The following is a 23,030-nucleotide window of genomic DNA, read 5'->3' on the forward strand; positions in this document are numbered from 1 at the left end:
TTGGCAGCCACCGCGGGCCTAGTCGCACCCGTGAAGCAATCTGGTGGCTCCCCGCCACAGCAAGACCATCCCGCTTTGCGGCGCACTTAGATGCCGGTCCCAGGGTGCACTTAGATTCCGGTCCCGGGTTGCGGCTAGTACCATCATCTCCAGCGGTGGTCCAGGGAGTCCACAGACTCTACCCCTAAGAGACTCTTTGGCCATGGGCTCCGCCGAGGTCATGTGTCCGGCTAAAGCCATGGACTGTGCTAAGGATCCACATCAGTTACTGGCAGATTTGCCCGACAAATTTGATGGCAACCCCAAATTGTGCAGAGACTTTGTTTTCCAGTGCACGCTGCACATTGAACTGATGTCCTCCCAGCTCATCACCGAATGCTCTAAGGTGGCGTTTGTCTTCTGTTTGCTCTCTGGAGGGGCCCTGGCCTGGGCTGCTCCTCTATGGGATAGTGGTGATCCGGACATGGCTGCGGCCTCCCAGGGCTGATACAGCAATGTGGTGTATGCATTAATCTGCCCATGCCCCAAGGTCTATCAGCCTCTGCTGATCTGGCCTTCCAAGGGCCACTCCAGCTTCTGGCTTCCCAAGGGCCACTCGAACCTCCAGCCAAAGGACACTCCAGACGTTCCCAGAATAGCCTCAGCTTGATCGCTGCCAGGGGTGTACTGTCACAGGTGCCCCCGCGATCCTTGCCACAGATCGCGGGTACACCCGTGCTCCGCTGTGTGACGTGCCCCATCCTCGCACCCGCACTCACCTCTTCCCACTCCTGGTTCCGAAGACCGGGGGTCAACTTACATTCCGGCTTGCAGCTAGTATCATCATCTCCCGCGGTGGTCCAGGGAGTCCACAGACTCTACCCCTAAGTGACTCTCCCACACCCCCGTGTGTGTGACACTGGGAAGAGGGAAAAATGCTAAATGCAGTGAAAATGATGAAAAAAAGCATTTGCTCCATTTCTTGTGAGCTTGGATTTTATGACTTTCACTGTGTGCTCCAAATGACAGTTCTAGTTCATTCTTCGGGTCAGTACAATCACTGAGATAACAAATTTGTATAGGTTTGATAAGGTTTTCATACATGTACAAAAATTGGGTGGTGTCATTTTTTGTGACTTTTGATGACGTGTTTAATGCTACAATTTTTAGGACCGTGCAACCTTTTGATCACTTTTTATTGAAATATATATATATATATATATATATATATATATATATATATATATATATATAATTATATACTCAAGTATAAGCCTAGTTTTCAGCACAAAATTTGTACTCAACAACCCTAACTCGGCTTATACTTGAGTCAACTAAAAAATAAAGTCAAAACTCACCTTTCTGACGTCACCCATAGGTCCTCTTCTATCTCCGATGCTCCGGTGCCACCTCGGCTCCTTCGGATCCTCTCTGGGTTCTTTGGCTCCTCGCGATGCCAGTGCCTCACAAACAATGACATTGGCAAGCGGCCGAAGAAGAGCCGAAGATAAGTGGAAGAATCCAAAGAGGACCGAAGGACCCGAGGCGGTACCAGAGCATCAGAGACAGAAGAGGACCTACAGGGGACGTCGGAAAGGTGAGTACAGTGTTATTTTTTTTCCTACTACAGGGGCTGGGCAGGCTGTGTACTACAGGGGCTGAGCAGGCTGTGTACTACAGGGGCTGGGGAGGCTGTGTACTACAGGGGCTGGGGAGGCTGTGTACTACAGGGGCTGGGGAGGCTGTGTACTACAGCGGCTGGGGAGGCTGTGTACTACAGGGGCTGGGCAGCCTGTATGCTACAGGGGCTGAGTAGGCTGTATGCTACAGGGGCTGGCAGACCATATAGTACAGGGGGCTGCAGACTATATACTGGGAGGCTGTGACCAATGCATTTCCACCCTCGGCTTATACTCGAGTCAATAGGTTTTCCCAGTTTGTGTTGAAATTAGGTGTCTTGGCTTATACTCGGGTCGGCTTATACTCGAGTATATATATTTTTCAAAATGGCAAAAAAGTGCCATTTGCGACTTTGGGCGCTATTTTCCTTTACAGGTCAAACAAAGTAAAACTTTTATTATATTTTCGGGCATTTTCGGACGCGGCGATACCTTATGTGTTTATGATTCTTACTGTTTATTTATATTTATATAACTTCTAGGGAAAGGGAGCCGATATGAATTTTTTTAGCCACCATAAAAAATTTAAAAAGAAGGGCATAACAGATGACTGTATAACGTCACATATTTATTTATTGTATTTACATAACAAAATATATGAAATTTACATTAAAGTCAGTGGGAATGTTGACTTATGTGCTAAACTGGCATCCTTTACTGGGCCTAAGGCTGAATAAACATAACCCATGACAAAAGGCTAGAAACTGGGTCATCTGTGCCTGATCTTGAACTGTTCTTTATTTTGCAATTGTTATTATGTAGTTAGACAAAACAAAATTAATGTAAACAACAATAACTAAATTAATGTGCCTAAGTTTTGCAAATGTGGTTCTATTGCTGAAACTTTATGTTTGATGTTTAGCCTGCTCACATACCAAAACAATAGATACATGTTAATATAAATATATAACCCACCGTGTGTTTCTGCTGTATAGTGAGGAGTATCTTACACTAATATCATTCACAATGTTCCTTTCAGTTTCTTAGAATGCTTGCATGGAATTTTACCAATGTGGACACGTTCATCCTTCTGGGGCTAACCAGCAGGCCGGACTTACAGATCATGTTGTTTATTATATTTCTGACATGTTACAATATTACTTTAGTTGGTAATATAATAATAATTTGGCTTAGTAGCGTACACCCTCGACTCAGCACTCCAATGTACTTCTTTCTGAGAAATCTCTCCTCTTTGGATATTTGCTATACATCAAGTGTTGTTCCTAAAATGCTCATCAATTACTTATCAGTGGATAAATCTATTTCTTTTAATGCTTGTTTTACCCAGTTGTTTATCCATCTCGCTCTGGGAGGGACAGAGTGTTTTTTGTTGATGGTAATGGCCTATGACCGCTATGTGGCTATATGTAGCCCCTTACACTACACTAATATTATGCATCCTTCCTTCTGCATTAAGTTGGCTGCTGCATCGTGGATTGGAGGCTTAATAAACTCTATATTAAACACAGTATATACATTACAATTACCTTACTGTAATAAAAATGTGATGAACCATTTTTTCTGTGAAGTCCCCACAGTACTGGAGTTGTCCTGCATAGATGTGTCTCTTAATAAGACTATTGTGTTCATTTGTGCCATGATCGTAGCCTTTACCCCCTTTTGCTGCATTCTTATTACATATGTCAACATTATTTTTAGCATAATGAAGATTCGTACAACTACAGGACGGATAAAAGCCTTTTCTACTTGCGGCTCACATGTTATTGTGGTCACATTATTTTATGGCACCATTTTCTTTATATATTTGAGACCTGGGAGTGTTAATGTTAATAACCAAGACAAAATGGCCACCTTGTTCTACAGTGCTATAACCCCAATGTTAAATCCTATAATTTACAGTTTAAGAAACAAGGATGTGAACAAAGCATTTAAAGATAGTACAAGAAAGTTATTCTGCCTGTGACTTCATTTTATGATTTTGAAGTTTGAAGTTGCAGATGAAAAGTATAGCAAAAAAACTATACATATATCCAAACAATCCAATCATAATACTATAGTATTGTCTCAATTAACAGTTACCAATTTAACAAAAATATATTTTGGCAACCCAACTGTAAATCTAGTTACCGTATATACTCGAGTATAAGCCGACCCGAGTATAAGCCGAGACCCCTAATTTTACCACCAAAAACTGGGAAAAACTATTGACTCGAGTAAAAGCCGAGGGTGGGAAATGCATTGGTCACAGACCCCCCCCCCCAGTATATAGCCAGCCAGCCCCCTATAGTATACAGCCAGCCCAGCCTGCCCCCAGTAGTATACAGCCTGCCCTTAGTAGTATACACCCTGCCCCCAGTAGTATACAGCCTGCCCCCAGTAGTATACAGCCTGCCCCCAGTAGTATACAGCCTGCCCCCAGTAGTATACAGCCTGCCCTTAGTAGTATACAGCCTGCCCTTAGTAGTATACAGCCTGCCCTTAGTAGTATACAGCCTGCCCTTAGTAGTATACAGCCTGCCCCCAGTAGTATACAGCCTGCCCCCAGTAGTATACAGCCTGCCACCAGTAGTATACAGTTTGCTCCCAGTAGTATACAGTTTGCCCCCAGTAGTATACAGTCAGCCCCCAGTGGTATACAGCCTGCCCCCAGTGGTATACAGCCTGCCCCCAGTGGTATACAGCCTGCCCCCAGTGGTATACAGCCTGCCCCCAGTGGTATACAGCTTGCCCCCAGCATTAAAAAAAAAAAAAAAAAAAAATTTATATTCTCCCTCCGGTGGCCCCGATGTGCAGCGGTGCTCCCCCGATGTCCGCGCCGCTTGTCTTCAGGCTTCTTCTTTCTTCTGCTGGGCGCCGCCATTGCTCTCTCCCGACCGGCGCCTAGTATGACGAAAGAAGAAAGAAGACAGGCGTGGAAGCCTGAAGACAAGCGGCGTGGACATGGGGGGAGCAGCGCTGCACATCGGGGCCACCGGAGGGTGAGTATATAAGTTTATTATTTTTTAAGTATTTTTTTGACTCGTGTATAAGCCGAGGGGACGTTTTTCAGCACATTTTTTGTGCTTAAAAACTCGGCTTATACACGAGTATATACGGTAGAACCGTAAACCCCACACAAAAGCAAGAGTAGGCAAAATGGTAATTGAAACTAAGAATCTATGGAGAAGAAAGAAGAGAGAAAAGGAGCCGCCGGGAAGCGTGCCAAAGATCAAGAGCCGCGGGCCGAAGATCGGAAGCCGCGCCAAGGATCCGGACACCGGAGGGTGAGTATTAAGTTTTTTATTTTTTAATTGACTCGTGTTTAAGCCAAGGTGAGGTTTTTCAGCACATTTTTTGTGCTGAAAAACTCGGTTTATACACCAGTATATACGGTACTCATATCCCGACATATCTCCATATTTGGTTTAAAAACTGCACGATCCAATGTATGTGATACAGACACATACATTGAACCATCAATGTTGCCTCCGTTAAGAGATTTTATATATGTTACCTCTTGGTGGGTTTTATGGGACTTTTATTTAACTTATAATGTTTGTATACATTGATGTTATTTAGGTCATTTGTTTGATCTTACTCTTTTAACACTTTATCATTTTAATGCTCTTCGATTCACGAACAGAACCCGTTCGACCTTTGACCCCCGGTAACCTACGTCATCCACCCTACGTATTTCCTGTTATCCGGTTAAAAATGTGTATATATTACTGTGATGTTCTGCCATGTAACTTTATGTCAAGCCTGATGAAGGCTCTGGTACGGAGTCGAAATGCGTAGCTCTAAACGACGCCGTCTTGTGACCTGTTTCGGGTTTTGAGCATGCTTCCCTCACGACATCGGGATTCTGGTCTTTGGATGAACGTGGCCACCTTGGACTGGCTGCCAGGCTCCTAAAAATCAGAAAAGTGTTAACATCATTTCGATCAGGTGAGAGTCCTGTAACGAGTGCTCTATTCCACACTGTTTTTTGCAATATTATACGAGGTGTGCGCTTTTGTCTTCCTCTCTCTTGCTTCTTCACTATCTTGGGGGGTCTGAGCTGACACTCTACCCCTCATCCCAGGCTTTGTCGTCTATTTTTTCTAAAAGGATATCTACCACCAGGACGAAAGACTTTATGCAAATGAGTCGTAGGGGCTTATTGTCCCTCATTCATATCTTGTTACTGAAAAAAACAATATTCTTTAATGGTTGTGCCAGTCATCTCTATCTAGGAAGTACAGAGTGCTACCTCTTATTGTCGATGGCTAAGGACCAGTACTTGTCTATATGTATCAAATTACACTACAGAAATATTATGCAACCTGCCTTGTGCATTGGAATGGTGACTGTTTCCTGGGTTGGTGGTACAATAAACTTCATTGTTAACATATCCCTTGCATTTCAGTTGCCCCTTTGAGGTCCCAGTGTACTTAATCACTTTTTCTCTGAAGCCCCTTTAATCCCGGAGCTCACCTGTGGATATACATCTTATAATAAAGCAGTTTTTCTCTTCTTTGCCATGTTTATTGCTGTGGTGATAAGATCTAAATTATGAGAGAAAGAGGCTTTAAAATTCTTCTGCTATTCTTAACACAGGCTGGAGGCCAAGACAATCAACACCCCAGAAGTGCTCATCCAGACCTACGTCCTTTCTCCAGTTCAACTATAGGTTATGGCCTATTCACTAAAGGTTGCTTGATATATAGATCAAAGAAAAATGTGGCATACTCCATATTTCAGCTTCACAAACTTCTGCTAGGTATAATAGGAGGAACAGATGACATGTCATGTTGCAGTTCTCCATTTGAGAACTGAACTTCTAGGAGGCTGAAATGTGCAGATTGACATATGTCAATAAAAATAATGATAACTGCGATTTGAAATGGAATATAAGGGATTCTGTATTATTGCCAATGACACTGTTGGGCTTTAAAGTTTTACATGGATATAAAAGTAAACTTCCAGTTTCTAACTTTTCAAAGTTTCTAACTGTGATTCAAAGTTTGACATATAATCCCTTAACATATAAATCTGCAGGGATTACAAAGCAGCAGATATTATAGTACCTGCTGGAGCCCTGTTCTGCTAATATTCACTTCAATATGGCTGGACGAGCAGAATGCTGTCATACTAAAGTTTTTAGTAGGATACAATTCTTACAACCCATTTGTATGAAAACATGAAGAAGAAGTTAAGAGATCATTTTACAGAAAATTTCAGTTTTTTTATTGGCCATTTACTTATCAACGGCCCTTTAAAGTGATAAGGCAGATCATTGATCAATTTTGCTTATAGAAATATTTACTGCAGCTATAAGGTAAGAAATCTCCTTGTGAATGGATTATAACACGACTATGCTAGACTTACACATTCATTCATTAGATACACGATAACTGTTTTATTATATTGCGCTTATTTGTTTTATCATTTATATTTATTGACTATTTTATTTAACATTTCATACAAATTCTTCTGTTCATAGGCCTTGCACATTGTATTTTATTAAGGAGGAGAATGGTGTTTCACCTTACGCATCATTAATATTATTTAAAGATAAACATTAATTCCATGATGCCATACATTCAATAAGGGGGTCATACACATTACTTTAAGGTGAGAACAAATAGAAGCATAAAAGTAGGAAACTACATTGTATAGAAGTGGGAGGAGGACCAGCCCATGAGGGCTAACAATGTATATTGGATAGATGGCAACGTTTGACAGTTTGTAAGGTGCGGGACAGCTTGACATGTTTTGGTAGAAAGTTCCAGAGTATGGGGGATAGTAGAAGAGTGAAGCAAATGGTCTGGAGATTATGTGAGCGATGATGATGGCTGATAAGGTCAAAGATGTATGGATGGAACAGGTTGTGGCTAAATTTTAAATTGAACTCATTGTGCCACCAGTGAATAGACTAACTGAGAGGAGAGGTAGAGGATAAGTCAAAAAAGATAGGATGAGATGGGCATCAGTGTCAAGGGTAGATTGAAGGGGTGTTAGAGAGTTAGGTGGGAAAACAACGAGAAGAAAGTTGTAGTAGTTCAAGCAGGAGATGATGAGGGCATGGGGCAATTTTGTAGACTCCGAATTAAGGAAGCATCTGACGAAGGAGATATTTTTGAGATAGCGGCAGCAGGTTGTAGAGAGGGTTGGGATGTGAGCAGAGATCGCAATAACGCCTCTACAAGCGTCTATGACGCTTGTAGAGGCTGGTTTACCCCTCTAAAAAACCGCCAAGCGTATAAATACGCTTGGTGGTTATCTGCCGGCTGGGTGCTTGGCTGCCGGCGCTTGCTGCCCAGGATCTCAGCTCACGCCCGCAACACTCGGCAACACCCACAATATAGTGCTCCTCTCCTGCCGAGCTATTTTGCGGCTCCGATGGAAAGTCATGTGACCGGAGCACAGGTCACATGACGTTCTACATCGGCCGCGGGCTGAAGCAGTGAGTAGCTCCGCCCATCCCCCCCATGGCCGTGTGCGACCGTGCACACAGAGCTATGAACAAGATTGGGCTGTCTATGTGACAGACCAATCTTGTAGCCAGAGCAGCCCCTGTATACAGTGAGAGGCTGCAGGGAAGGTGCTATATGCATCCTCCCTGCATGACTGTGTATACAGATCACTGATAACAGTGATCCAATAGACTGTTACCATTAGGTCACTGTTATCTGTGATCTATATAGAAGTTTAGCAAGGAACACATGTGACCTTGTAAAAAAAAGAAAAAAAAATTGTAATTAAAAAAACCAAAAAAATTACAGTAAAAGTAAAAATGAAACAGTTTAAAAAAAAAAGTTATGCCCCCAATCCCCCCCCCAAAAAAAAAATTGAATAAGGTTAGCGGTGTCAGGCATCAGCCAGGTCTATGGGCGAAGGGGTCCTGGGGGTGGAGTGCGGCGGCCAGCGTCAGCTCTGGCCCGCTCTGTGGGTGGGGTCTGGGGCTCAGCGTCAGCCCTGGCCCGCTCTGTGGGTGGTGGTGTGAGTCTGGGGCCAGCGTCGGCTCTGGCCCTCTCTGTGGGTGGGGTCTGGGGCTCAGTGTCAGCGCAGGGCCGCTCTTTGGGTGGTGGGAGGAGTCTGGGGCCAGCGTCATCCCTGGCCCGCTCTGTGGGTGGAGGGTTCTTGGGCCGGCGACAGCTCTGGCCCGCTCTGTGGGTGATGGTAGGGGTCTGGGGCTCAACGTCAGCCCCGGCCCACTCTGTGGGTGGTGGTGGGGATCTGGGGCCAGCATCAGCTCTGGCCCACTTTATGGGTGGAGGGTCTTGGGGGGGCGTCTGCTCTGGCCCTCTCTGTGGGTGGGGTCTGGAGCGCAGCGTCAGCCTTGGGCAACTCTGTGGGTGGTTGGTGGTCTGGGGCCGGCGTCGGCCCCAAATAGTACTATAATTGTCCCAAGAAGCTACAAAAACAGGGGCTGTAACAAATTTTCTTCTATAAATAGACATCTATAATAATAATAATCTTTATTTGTATAGCGCCATCATATTCCGTAGCACTTTACAAATCATAGGGGACATATACAAATAAAATAAGACAGTACAGGGTAAAAACATAGTCATATGGAACAAAAGTCTATTAACACTATATACGACTAGGAGTTATATATTTGTATTACTGAAAATTTCATACTCCTCCTCGGCTGAGATTACTCCTCAAAAATGGTGAGAGGAGTATTATTACCCTTATGGAAAAATGTTAGTGCGACCTCTGGATGTGAGGCTTAAGGGATAAAGCAGAGTCAAAGATGAATCCAAGGCAGTGGACTTTTATGAATGGGGAGGAAATGCTATAAATGGTCTGAACCCTGGATTTCGTGATCTGTGGAGGTCTCATAAGAATAAGTTGAACATAACTAAAGGCAGAAGAGGAGATTTATCATTAGGCAGGCTCATTTAGATATATAAATCTATAAGTAGTAACCTAAAAAAATTATAATAATTGCAACATAATTAGCCCCTTGCCTTGCAAAGTGTACTGGAAAGTGTAGCAATGGTGATGCTAATCTGCTGTATGGGCACACGACAGGGCATTGAAAGGAAGGAGTGCTGCTCAGAGCATATTTGCAATTTAACATTGCACAAGTTATAAAATGTTTATATGTTTTATGTAATGTGGAACCTCTATGGCTTATTTTTTTCAGGATGAGATCCACTTTTCACTTACATCAGTTTGGGTCATACATAGCAAATTGAGAAAATGTTATTAACTCTTTCTTGGGGGAAGAAATGAAACTCCTCAATTCTTGTTTACAATGTTTAGCTTTTGATTTTTTGTCCGTTCACAGTACCTAAAATATAATATGTTATTTCCATTCTATGGGTCACTTCAATTACGGCAATACCTCATTTAAATCCTTTTTAAAAACCCTATTTCAAAAATTTTTTGCCCAATTTTACTGAATAAAGACTTATTTAGAGAAAATATTGTTTGCTTCAGCATTTCATTCTTTTAAGCTGGTTTATTTTGGGACAGGTAACATTTTTGATCATTTTTTTGAAAAAAATTTGTTTGTTGAAGGGTACAATATAAAGAATAATTTCTTTTGGAATTTTTTTTTTCACCTTCTTCACTGTGCGGTTCCAATAAGGAATTTACTTTGTTGTAAAGATTTTTATGGATGTGGAAATACTAAATATGTGGGGTTTTTTGTTTATATGTGTTTTTTATACTTTATTGTATTAAATGTTTCTATGGTTTAAGTACCATATGAAAAACTATTTCAGCAAAAAAAGAGACCAATGGGGGATAAGCTTAGGGATAGTATAATGTTTAATAATTAATGGACTGATCTTCATACCATTACACAAAGACTCTGGAATATCCTCCAAGGCGACTCTAGGTTTGCCCCAATGATCTTGAAAAAAACACATTTCATAGCCCAACATGCCCATAACTTGAAAGAAAGTCTCTCAAGGAGCCACTTCCAATGACTGAAAACTTAATGTATAAGATTATAGAGTTCCTCTCTATGTGGAAATTGTCCCATTTGTCCACTTATGCGACAAATTACAGAGTTTGTGTCAGGAGGAATACAAATTAGAGAATGATGAGTATTACGGTTTAATCTGCCCATGCCCAAAGTTCTTCATAAGACAGGCCACTCGAGAACTCCGGAAAAGGGTGCAAAAACACATTTCGAATATCACCAATCTGGAACTGCATTTCAACCGATGGAAAGCTCTTTCATCTGTGGCCACACATTCGGAGCTGCCATTTAGGTTTCTACAAGAAATATATAAGACTTATTTAAAGGGGTATTCCCATTACAGCAAATGAATGTTACTATTTCTATTATAAAAAGTTATAAAATCTTCCAATATACTTTCTGTATCAATTCTTCATGGGTTCCAAGATCTCCGCTTGCTGTCATTCTGTAGAAAGCTTCTGTGTTTACTTCCAGTGGGCAGACATGTGCACGGCTCATTATATCACATAGCTCTTATTACTCTCTGTGATATAACGAGCCGCATACCTGTGTGACCATGGTCAGAATCTGTCCATTAGAAGTAAACATGGAAGCTTTCTATAGAATTACAGCAAGCAGAGATCTAGAAAACAGCAAAGTATTGATACAGAGAGTATATTACAAAATTGTATAACTTTTCATCATAAAAAAAATAACATTAATTTGCTGAAATGGGAAAAACCCTTTAACAATGGAAGTTCATTGGTTCATTGGTCAGAATGCCACTAAATTACTATCTTGACAGCCTAAAACCCCATTAAGCTAAATCTGTTCTTGCTTTCAGCAATTCTAAGGCACCTAAATATTTATTGGTTGGATTAAGATATACCCAGTGGGTTACCCACTTTTAAGTGTTCCAACGTGTCTTCTTGGACTCCTTCATTGAGGACCATGACCAGATCCATTTTCACTGGAATAAGAAAGTCCTGGATTGCCTAAACTAACAGGTAACTGAATTCTCATGTAAACTCTGTCCTGTACTGTCCATGTTGGAGGATGAAATGACTCTGGCCTCAGGGCCATATTTTGAACTCAGAATTACTATGACATATTGGTCAAATGTGTATACCTTATCACTTTAGCTTAGATAATTAGATTTTATTCTATAACAATTAATTTTTTTGTCTAATCATGCCCTTTAAAGGCTGCGGTTGGTTTCAAGCTAGGGTCATATTAGAATATGTTTGACATAATAACCAGGTTGCTCTTCTATTTTGTTTCATACTTTTTTACTCTTTTCATACTTCAGCTAAGTGAAGATTTGAATAAAAAATGATCAGTCATATAGGTCCCAAATTGATAGAAATGAATACGCCAAAACATACTGCAAGACACCAAAGTGTGAAAAAGTTATCGGCCTCAGAATTTGGCAAAATAGAAAATATTTTTTATATACAAAAGAATTTAATTTTAAATCTTTATATCTATTAAAACCTAATAAAACTTATAAAAATTTGGTATCCCTGTGCTCGTACTGACCCAAAGAATAAAGAGAAAGTGTCATTTGGAGCGCAGAATAAAACCTGTAAAAACAGAGACCACAAGAAAATGCCACAAATGTGTTTGTTTGCCAATTTCACTGCACTTGGAATTTTTTTTCTAGCTTTCCAGTACATTGCATGGGATATTAAATGTCAGTGCCTGACATTAGTGTGTTTCATCTGTAATATACAGCTGACACTGATGCTTCTTCCAGAAACATCTTTACTTAGTAATGCCAATAATCAAGAAAATCATAATCATGATAAATGTTCCCCACGATGTCCATTAATACCTTAGTATTTCATAATTACAATAAAATGCCCTCAGCTTTCAGTTCATGTCAGTTCCTGCTTGTTTTTAACATTTATTTTGACTTGTGATGAGCGGATGTGGAGTGCAGCCTAACCGGAATTTTAAAAATCTGTTTGGGTTTGGGTTTAGTACCTGGAACCGAATCCAAACCAGAAACAACCGGGATCGGTTTGAGGTTTGAGCTGGACCAAAGTACAAATAAACTTTGTAGTTCTAGTCTGCTTAACACTAATTATGATGAATATGTCAACTTGTACTGTATACATCATATCTATATCCCACATACATCTATCCATCTATCTCTATCTATCTTTCTATCTATCTCACATTTATCTATAACCCATAACCTATTATCTGTGTATCTCTCTATCTAAAATTACCAATGGTTAGATAAAATGTTAGTTTTTACAATCTGTCTCCTTAATGTATAAATCATAATGGGAATGTTGATTCCATTATGCATTAATTCTTTCAAAGAGAAAAAATTGCATAGTAGCCACCGTAAAAAAATGTTTTAAAAAAAGGGGGCATACCAGATGACTGCATAACTTCACAAATGGAATATGTAAAATTAGCATTGAAATCAATGGAATTTTTAACTGCATTAAACTTTTGTTCTTTCCTTTTATGTGTGTGTAAAGTTAGGGAGCTAGGCCTAAGGCGGAATAAATATATTGAATATAGAAACTACAACTAGATCATCTGTACCTAATCTTGAACTTTATTTTGCAACTGTTATTCTCTAATTACCGTAGATCAATGTAAACAACAATAACTAAATTAATTCTAGTTTTGTAAATATGGTTCTATTGCTGAAACTTTATGTTTGATGTTTAGAAAGAGTTTGAGTATTGATATGCAGCTGATTATGTGGCATACTGCATGATGTTGGATTGTGTGAACATGATCATATACCAGAGCCATAATTACTTGTTCATAAAAAATATATAGACCACTGTGTGTTTTTGCTGCATTGTGTGGAGTGTCTTACACTAATATCATTCACAATGTTCCTTTCAGTTATGGTCACATGGAACTTTACCAACGTGGACACGTTCATCCTTTTGGGGCTAACCAGCCAACCAGACTTACAGATCTTGTTGTTTATTATATTTCTGACATTTTACATCATTACTTTAGTTGGCAATATAATAATAATTTGGCTTAGTAGCGTACACCCTCGACTCAGCACTCCAATGTACTTCTTTCTGAGAAATCTCTCCTCTTTGGACATTTGCTACACAGCAAGTGTTGTTCCTAAAATGCTCATCAATTACTTATCAGTGGATAAATCTATTTCTTTTAATGCTTGTTTTGCCCAGATGTTTATCCATCTCGCTCTGGGAGGGACAGAGTGTTTTTTGTTGCTGGTAATGGCCTATGACCGCTATGTGGCTATATGCAGCCCCTTACACTACACTAATATTATGCATCCTTCCTTCTGCATGAAGTTGGCTGCTGCAACGTGGATTGGAGGCTTAATAAACTCTATGATAAACACTCTACATGCAATACAATTACCTTACTGTAATAGAAATGTGATGAACCATTTTTTCTGTGAAGTGCCCACAGTACTGGAGTTGTCCTGCATAGATGCATCTCTTAATAAGACTATTGTGTTCATTTGTGCCATGATCGTATCATTTGCCCCATTTTGCTGCATTCTTATTACATATGTCAACATTATTTTTAGCATAATGAAGATTCGTACAACTACAGGACGGATAAAAGCCTTTTCTACTTGCGGCTCACATGTTATTGTGGTCACATTATTTTATGGCACCATTTTCTTTATATATTTGAGACCTGGGACTGTTATTGTTAATAATCAAGACAAGATGGCCACCTTGTTCTACAGTGTTATAACCCCAATGCTAAATCCTATAATTTACAGTTTAAGAAACAAGGATGTGAACATCGCATTTAAAGAAAGTACAAGAAAGTTATTCTGCCTGTGACTTGATTTTATAATATCTGTTAAGTTGCAGATGATAACCATAGAAAAAAACTATACATAAATCAAAACAATCCAATCATAATACTCAATTTGGTCTCAATTTGGTCTCAATTAATGACTAGCAATTTAACAACATTTTGGAAATTTAAGGAAAATAGGTTTTGACATCCCATATGTTAATAAATTTAGAACCCTAAAACCCATACAAAAGCAAGAGTATGCAAAATGGCATTTGGACCTAAGAGACTATAGAGTGTACAGAATATTATATTATCTTGTGCCACATTTATGAATTTAGTAATAGGGAGCCCCCTTTACAGTGCTCTCCTTATTATAGGAACCCCCAGCTATACAGGGTACGGCATTGGAACACCAGTGATGGGGGTGAGAAAGAAGACAGGCTTGGAGCCTCTGCTGCTGCTCCAGTGACAGTCCCTGGGAATAAAGAAGTAGTTCTCCTCTGGCATCTGAATCCAAGATGGCCGCAGCAACTGCCAATCTGACGCCCTCACAAGCCACACCCTCCTCATCAGCTGCACAGCTGCAGGAATCCCCCCACACACAGGGCAGCTGCCGTGATCGGCCCCTCTGCTTTAAGCCATTAGCTCCCCTTCCCTCAGAGACGCTGCCACCAAAACGGCCTCCTCTTCCAGACACCTCGCTGCAGTCGCCATTATCAATACCTTCACAATTCCGTGGACTGAGTTGGCTGGATTAGTCCTAATATATAATTACACAGATGTACCAGTATAGCAAATTAATCCTATTGTACCAATGAAATATAACTTTTAACCCCTTTTTACACACAGCTGTGTGGCGGCTTGTTTTCTGCATTACAAACTGCACTTCATAGTGATGGTATTTATTCTTCCATGCCGTGTACTGGGAAGCAGGGAAAAAATTCCAAAATGCGGTGAAATTGGTGAAAAAACGCATTTGCAACGTTTTCTTGTGGGCTTGGATTTTACGGCTTTCACTGTGCACCACAAATGACATGTCTACTTCATTCTTTGGGTCGTTGCGATTACATGGATACCAAATTTGTATAGCTTTTATAATGTTTTCATACATTTACAAAAAGTAAAACCTCCTGTACAAAAATTTTTTTTCCGTTTTGCCATCTTCTGGCGCTAATAACTTTTTCATACTTTGGTGTACGGAGCTGTGGGTGGTGTAATTTTTTGCGACTTCTGATAAAATTTTCAATGCTAGCATTTTTAGGGCTCTAGAACCTTCTGATCATTTTTTATTGAATTTTTTTATTTTTCAAAATAGCAAAAAAGTGCCATTTTCAAATTTGGGCGCTATTATCAGCTACAGGGTTAATCGTTATTATATTTTGATAGATCGGGCATTTTCGGATGCAGCGATAACGGATGTGTTATCCCTGTGTGAGCCCTTTCCATGCACCCGCAGCTGACCCGTGACGTACTATTACTATTAATTTTCAGGGTAAGGGAGAGAAGAAAATATATCTCTGGTGTCATAAAGTGTTGCACTCTGTAAAGTGTTGCAGTACTGTCCTTGAGAGAAGAGTGCTCGCTCGTATGTGGTGATATCTACATATGTGTCAGGATCAAAGGTAGTGGATGCTCTGTACCACCGCAGACAATGACGTAAGCCGAAACCTGGGACCGGAGTCTAAGTGGTACCCGGTTTTCACCAGAGCCCACCGCAAGCAGGTTGAACTTGTTGCAGCGTGGTACCACCAGGTCGTTTCAAATTCGTGGTCAGGAACAGGCAGGAGGTCAAGACAGGCAGCACGGGATCAGAGTCGGGACGTAGCAATAGGTCAGGACAGGCAGCACGGGATCAGAGTCAGGAACGGAATCAAGGTCACAACGGGAAATCAGGATAATCACAGGGGATTAGGAATATAGTGTTCTCTTAGGCATGAATGCACAAAGATCCAGCAGGGGTCACAGGAAGAGGTAGGGCATTTATAGGAGTCAGACGGGAACATGGGCCACAAGAGCACCCGTGACAATATGTATTGAGCTACAGGGTGGCTGGGGGTCCACATATAGGTGCAGACAATTTCCAGCCTTGTTTCACCCGATTATTATCACCACAAGAACTCCAATGTATTCAACTAGCTATCCGTGAGTTTCTCATATTGCAAACTGAGCCCTCGCTGTCTCAGGTATTCATGTCACGTTTATTCTCTAGATCTTAGGCATACACTTCTGATCGCTATTTAACTTAGTCTCTACATTACAACAATCTCTCCTTCACTATCTGCATTAAAAAACCTAACATCGCCCAGTCTCAAAATTGACAATGATACTCAGGATCTCTGATAACAGTCGGGCATTTATAAGTGAGAAATTCTATAGTAGGAATATGAATAGTTAATGTTGGGTTCATACACGGAAACATGTGACACCCCCCCCCTCTTTAAGGTAAAATAAAGAAATTCCATCTATTGAATGCATCCATGCATACGCTATGAAATGTCTGCAATATAAATTAAGTATTCCTGCATGTGCTAAGATATGTACAGTTACACAATGTGCTAAGACATGTACTGCTACAAAAACCTAAATACTCATGCATACGCTATGAGACGCACTGTGATATAAACTAAAGTTTTCACGCAGGCGCTATGAAACAAATTGTGAGAAAATCTAAGTACTCATACATGCGCTGTGACATTGATTGCCACAAAACAGAAGTAATTACGCATGTGCTATGAAAACCATTGCTAAAAAGTCTGTGTTTACACATGCGCTATTAAGGATCGGAAAATATCTTTTGGACATACGGAAGGTCCAACGAATCAGGTGAAAACATCGTACCAGGATATAAAGAACAGAGCAAATCAATTTCAGCCAAATCCAGGCTGTATTTGGTTCGCTCTGTTCATTGTATCCTGATACCATGTTTTTACTTGGATGGAATTAAAGCATTGAAAGTTTTTTAATCCTACTTTGTCGGTGGATTTGATCTTTTGGAGCAGGATTATATCTTTTTCTATGGCTTTCACGCTTGAAGCTGGAGTGTCCGTGCTCAAAATACACAACGGAATAATTACGATCAGTCTGCAGGTGAACTGACTATTTCTCCGTGTTGATGGGCACACTCCTCCTCTCCATCACAGCAGAGGCTTAAAAACCTTATGCTTCAGCGTCCGACCGTAGTCTTTGCCCCAAACCCCTGATGACCCCACGTTAGGTTGGCGAAACATATCAGGGGGAGGGCGATGTTAGGTTTTTTAATGCAGATAGTGAGGGAGAGATTGGTTTAATGTAAAGACTAAATAGCGATCAGAAGTGTATGCCTAAGCTCTAGAGTGTAAATGTGACAGGAATACCTGAGAGAGCGAGGGCTCAGCTGGCACTATGAGAAATACACCGATAGCTAGTTAAATACATTGGAGTGCTTGTGATGATAATAATCAGGTGAAACAAAACTGGAAATTGTCTGCAGCTATATACGGATGCCCAGCCACCCTATAACTCACTACATATGTAGAAATCACCGCAGATGAGAGAGCACTCTTCCCTCATGGACAAAATTTCTTTAAGAATGCAACATTTTATGACACCAGATACTCAAAGGGTACCTTTGCTTGACATTTTAATAATTTATTTAAAAGTTATATTTTATTGGTGCAAAAGGATCAATTTGCTATACTGGCACTTCTGTGTAATTATCCATGCCCAGCCCATACTCGACTCCTTGGGTATGAAGCTTAAAGGGAACCGTTCATTAGAAATTGGCCTAATAAACCACTACTAGTATGTTGTGATGAAGCTGTGCAGCTTCCAGATGATGTTTCTTTCACGGTCTGGTGTGGTGACATCATCCAGAAAATCAACTTTGAAGTGAGATCTCCTGAAGTCTGGGGCATGATGTCAATCACATGGGAGGAGGTGTTCAGAGGTAGGGAGAGCTTGACTTCAATGTTAAACTCTCCGTCTCCCTGACTTTATACATCTAACTTCACAATTGATTTTCTGGATGATGCCACCAAGCTGCATCATAAAAGAAACTTTATCTAGAAGTTATCCATCTGCTTGACAACATACTGGTAGTGGTTTATTGGGTCAAATTCTGATGACAGGTTCCCTTTAAATAACAATATCCTTAAAGATGCGATCTGTACGGAAGATGTCAGGAGACGGATCACCAGTTTCTTGGAGTCCCGCTCTCACGATCGGTCCTCACTCCCTGATCAATGGGGAACATTAAAGGGTTTGAATAGGGGGGAATTTATCAAAAATGGAGCGAGCTTGAAGAGTGAGAAGGTTGCCAAGATTTAGGATTTGCTTAATAAGATCTAGAAGCTAAAGCAGTGTTGAATGAGCTGCTCAATACCCTGAGAGGAACATACTAGACAAAAAGGGCCTTCGATATAGGGACAGAAATAAACTGTTCTATAATGAGCATTCTAACAAAAGCAGAGGGCCTCTGGCTAGGTTCTAACACCATAGGACAAAAGGTAAATACATCCAAAAATACAAGACAGAGGGAGATAGTTGGCACATGACCTGACTACAATTTCTGATATTTTTCACTCCTATTACCAGGAATTATATAACATTCAGTGCCAATATTCTGACATGAACCCTGTCCAGGTTCTAGACAAGATTTAGGCAAGGCATATATTGAGGAGATTGCTCTCCCAAGTCGATGTGAGTGGGACAGGGGAACCGTTGAGAAAGATCTCACAGAACAATAGCTCTCGAAGTTAAGTAAGTTGACCCCAGCAGGCAAGCAGCAAGACAAGAATTAGTTCTATTCCTATTCCATCTGTTTGTGTACTCCTATTCCACCTCAGCCGCTTAGGAAGTCCATCACTATCATACCTAAACCAGGGAAAGAAAAAACAGTGTGCACTAATCGCCCCATTTCCCTGATTAACGTGGATATTAAACTGTTTTTCAAACTTTTAGCCAATCGGTTGGGGAGAATCCTCTCTTTTGTTATCCACAGAGATCAGGTGGGCTTCCTGCGCAGGACGGAGGCTCGGAACAATACCAATAAGACTCTTCTGTTAAAATACTTTCCACACGGGGACATCCCTCACCTGGCAGCGGCTCATTAACGGAGCCGGTACCAGAAGCAGCAGCTGATCCCCTATGGATCAGATCCCACGTGTCGCTTAGCGCAGGATCTGATCCTTTTCTGGGCAGCCCCGAGGTCTGCCAAGTGCTCTGGGGCTAACCGACCTCTTCTGCAATCAGACCCCTTCCGGGTATGACTTTAAACTGTCTGCACATGCATCTGCATGCCAGTTTACACTGCTCTACAATGCATTAGTATTGTACAGCAGTGTATTGGACTTGAACCAGCGATCAGAGCATCACCGGTTCAAGTTTAAGTTTCTATAAGTAAAAAAAAGTTTAAAAAGTAAAATTTAAACATTAGAATAAATAAAATTATATAAGCCTCTAAAATGTCACTTTCCCATACAAACACTTAATAAAGTATGAAAAACACAAATACACCAAAAAAAAAAACATATATTTGGTATTGTCGCTTCCCTAGCATTCTGTATAATAAAACCGAATCATTACTGGACCCACATGGTAAACGCCATGAAAAATACCCCACATAAAACGTTCCAAAACAAAAGATAATTTTTAATTAATACCTTTAAAAAAATGCTCTAAAAAGTGATACAAAAATGTTACACATTCTAAAATAAGACCACTAAAAAGAACAACTCTTCTCGCAAAAAATAAGCCTTAACCAGATTTGTCAGTCGAAAAATAAAAAAAGTTTTCCTCTCCAGGCCCCCGGGTTCCCGCTCTGCTGTTTACCTCTCCAAGTTCCTGCTCCACTACTTGCAGCCCAGCACTGGCTTTGGTTTCGTTTTTCGATAGGTGTATATTGCGTTATGGCCAATATGTACGGTGAGAATTGTTGGTGGAAATTAGCATAGATAATATCTATGGATAGAACAACTGTCTATTTCCCCCCCTATGTGACCCACAAGGTGGTATTATTGCAGCCCAGCACGCACGTCCCCACCTCCTAGGGAGCACGCGCGCCAGCACTCGAGGATTTAACCCCTTAACGCTGAAGCCACTTTTCACCTTCCTGACACGGCCCATTTTTTCAAATCTGCCCTGTGTCACTATAAGTGGTTATAACTTCGGAACGCTTTAACATATCTAAGTGATTTTAAAATTGTTTTCTCGTGACACATCGTACTTCAGGTTATTTGAAAAATTTTGGTGGTATGTTTTGCATTTATTTATGAGAAAATCAGATATTTGGTGAAAATTTGGAAAAAAATTTTATTTTTGAACTTCAAAATGTTCTACTTTTTCCATACATAGTCATAACCGCAAAAAAACGTAATAACTAACATTCGCTAAATGTCTAATTTATGTGGACATGGTTTTTTATGCGTACTCTTATTTTTGTAGGATGTTATGGGCCTTTGAACGTTAGGTGCGATTTTTCACATTTTCATAAAAAACGCAAAATCCTGCTATTGAGGGACCTGCTCAGGTTTCAAATCACTTTGAGAGACCTAAATAAAAATAAACCCCATAAATTACCCCATTATAGAAACTACGCCCCTCAACGTACGTGAAACAACTTTTATGAAGTTTGTTAACCCTTTAATTGTTTTACAGGGGTTAAAACAAAATCGGATGCAATTTTGAAAGTAAATTTTTTTTGGCTAAATTAATATGTTTTTCAAAAAATGTACAAATTCTCAGTGGATAAAATAACAAAACGCTCCACAAAATTTGATACCCAATCTCTTCCGTGTATAATAATACCCCATATGTGGTGGTAACCTGCTGTATGGGCACACGCCAGGGCATCGAAGGGAAGCTGCGCCATTCAGAGCAGATTATGCATTGTCAATTTTTATTGGCTATACAATCTTTATTTTTTTGACAATTTGGACATATAAGGGCTTATTTTCTGCGACATGAGATGCACTTTACAAATACTTCATTTTAGTGGGTCATTAGCTTATTGATGAGATTTTATTAACTCTCAATTTTGGTTTACTTTCTTTTCATATTTTTGGGGGTCGTACACCGTACACTAAAAAAATTATATTATCTTCATTCTATAGGTCACTACGATTACGGTGATACCTCATTTATATAGTTTTTCATTTATTTTTACAATTTTACTGGATAAAAACTAATATAGAGGAAATCTCATTTGTTTTTGCATCGCCATCTTTTCGGAGACGTAACTTTAATATTTTTTGGTTGACAAAGCTAGTTTAGGGCTTATTTTTTACGTGTTGAGTTGTTCTTTTCAGTGGTACCATTTTTGCGCACATAATTTTTTTTGATCACTTTTTAGAACATTTTTGTGTAGAGATTTTATGAAAAATGTACATTTTTGATGTTTCTGAGTTATTGTACGGATTGTTACGGACGCGGCGATACCAAATATGTGGGTTTTTTTGGCGATTTTGTGTTTTTTTCACTTTATTGCATGTGTATAGGGAATATTTGTGTTTAGGGGACTCTAACTTTATTTAATTAATTATTTTTATAAAAAAATTATTTTATGCAATGTTTTTAACATTTTTATTAACTTTTACAGGTTAGCTTGAACAAGTGATCCACTGATCACTTGTTCAAGCTCTTCTTCACATTACACAGTGTAATACAGATGTGTGTGCATGCTCAGTGTGTTACAGCCGGGTCCTGTCAGAAGGCAGGGACCCGGCTACAGGAAGGAGGATCGCGCAGCCCCGGGCACCGGCAGTCCCGGGGCTACGATCGGAGCAGCGAACCCCCCCGGTAATGCGCGACCGCGGCGTGTTAGGGGTTAACACCCGCGATCGGAGAAATCTCCGATCGCGGGTGTTAGAGGCAGGTGTCGGCTATAATATACACTCACCGGCCACTTTATTAGGTACACCTGTTAACTGCTCGTTAACACTTAACTTCTAATCAGCCAATCACATGGCGGCAACTCAGTGCATTTAGGCATGTAGACATGGTCAAGACAATCTCCTGCAGTTCAAACCGAGCATCAGTATGGGGAAGAAAGGTGATTTGAGTGCCTTTGAACGTGGCATGGTTGTTGGTGCCAGAAGGGCTGGTCTGAGTATTTCAGAAACTGCTGATCTACTGGGATTTTCACACACAACCATCTCTAGCGTTTACAGAGAATGGTCCGAAAAAGAAAAAACATCCAGTGAGCGGCAGTTCTGTGGGCGGAAATGCCTTGTTGATGCCAGAGGTCAGAGGAGAATGGGCAGACTGGTTCGAGCTGATAGAAAGGTAACAGTGACTCAAATCGCCACCCGTTACAACCAAGGTAGGCAGAAGAGCATCTCTGAACGCACAGTACGTCGAACTTTGAGGCAGATGGGCTACAGCAGCAGAAGAGCACACCGGGTGCCACTCCTTTCAGCTAAGAACAGGAAAATGAGGCTACAATTTGCACAAGCTCATCGAAATTGGACAGTAGAATATTGAAAAAATGTTGCTTGGTCTGATGAGTCTCGATTTCAGCTGCGACATTCGGATGGTAGGGTCAGAATTTGGCGTCAACAACATGAAAGCATGGATCCATCCTGCCTTGTATCAACGGTTCAGGCTGGTGGTGGTGGTGTCATGGTGTGGGGAATATTTTCTTGGCACTCTTTGGGCCCCTTGGTACCAATTGAGCATCGTTGCAATGCCACAGCCTACCTGAGTATTGTTGCTGACCATGTCCATCCCTTTATGACCACAATGTACCCAACATCTAATGGCTACTTTCAGCAGGATAATGC

General features: G+C 40.7%; 2 protein-coding genes across 2 annotated transcripts; both read left to right on the forward strand.

Moving 5' to 3' along the window:
- The first annotated feature begins 2,646 nt into the window (after nt 1-2,646).
- On the forward strand, nt 2,647-3,582 carry LOC140128505 (olfactory receptor 2B6-like). Its single transcript, XM_072150203.1, has one exon. The coding sequence runs from the start codon at nt 2,647-2,649 to the stop codon at nt 3,580-3,582; it is 936 nt and encodes a 311-aa protein (XP_072006304.1).
- A 9,782-nt stretch (nt 3,583-13,364) lies between these two features.
- LOC140125843 (putative olfactory receptor 2B8) lies at nt 13,365-14,315 on the forward strand. The gene has a single exon (XM_072144719.1). The coding sequence runs from the start codon at nt 13,365-13,367 to the stop codon at nt 14,313-14,315; it is 951 nt and encodes a 316-aa protein (XP_072000820.1).
- The last annotated feature ends 8,715 nt before the right edge of the window (nt 14,316-23,030 follow it).

This window comes from Engystomops pustulosus, chromosome 4, assembly GCF_040894005.1.
Source record: "Engystomops pustulosus chromosome 4, aEngPut4.maternal, whole genome shotgun sequence".
Taxonomy (NCBI): domain Eukaryota; kingdom Metazoa; phylum Chordata; class Amphibia; order Anura; family Leptodactylidae; genus Engystomops; species Engystomops pustulosus.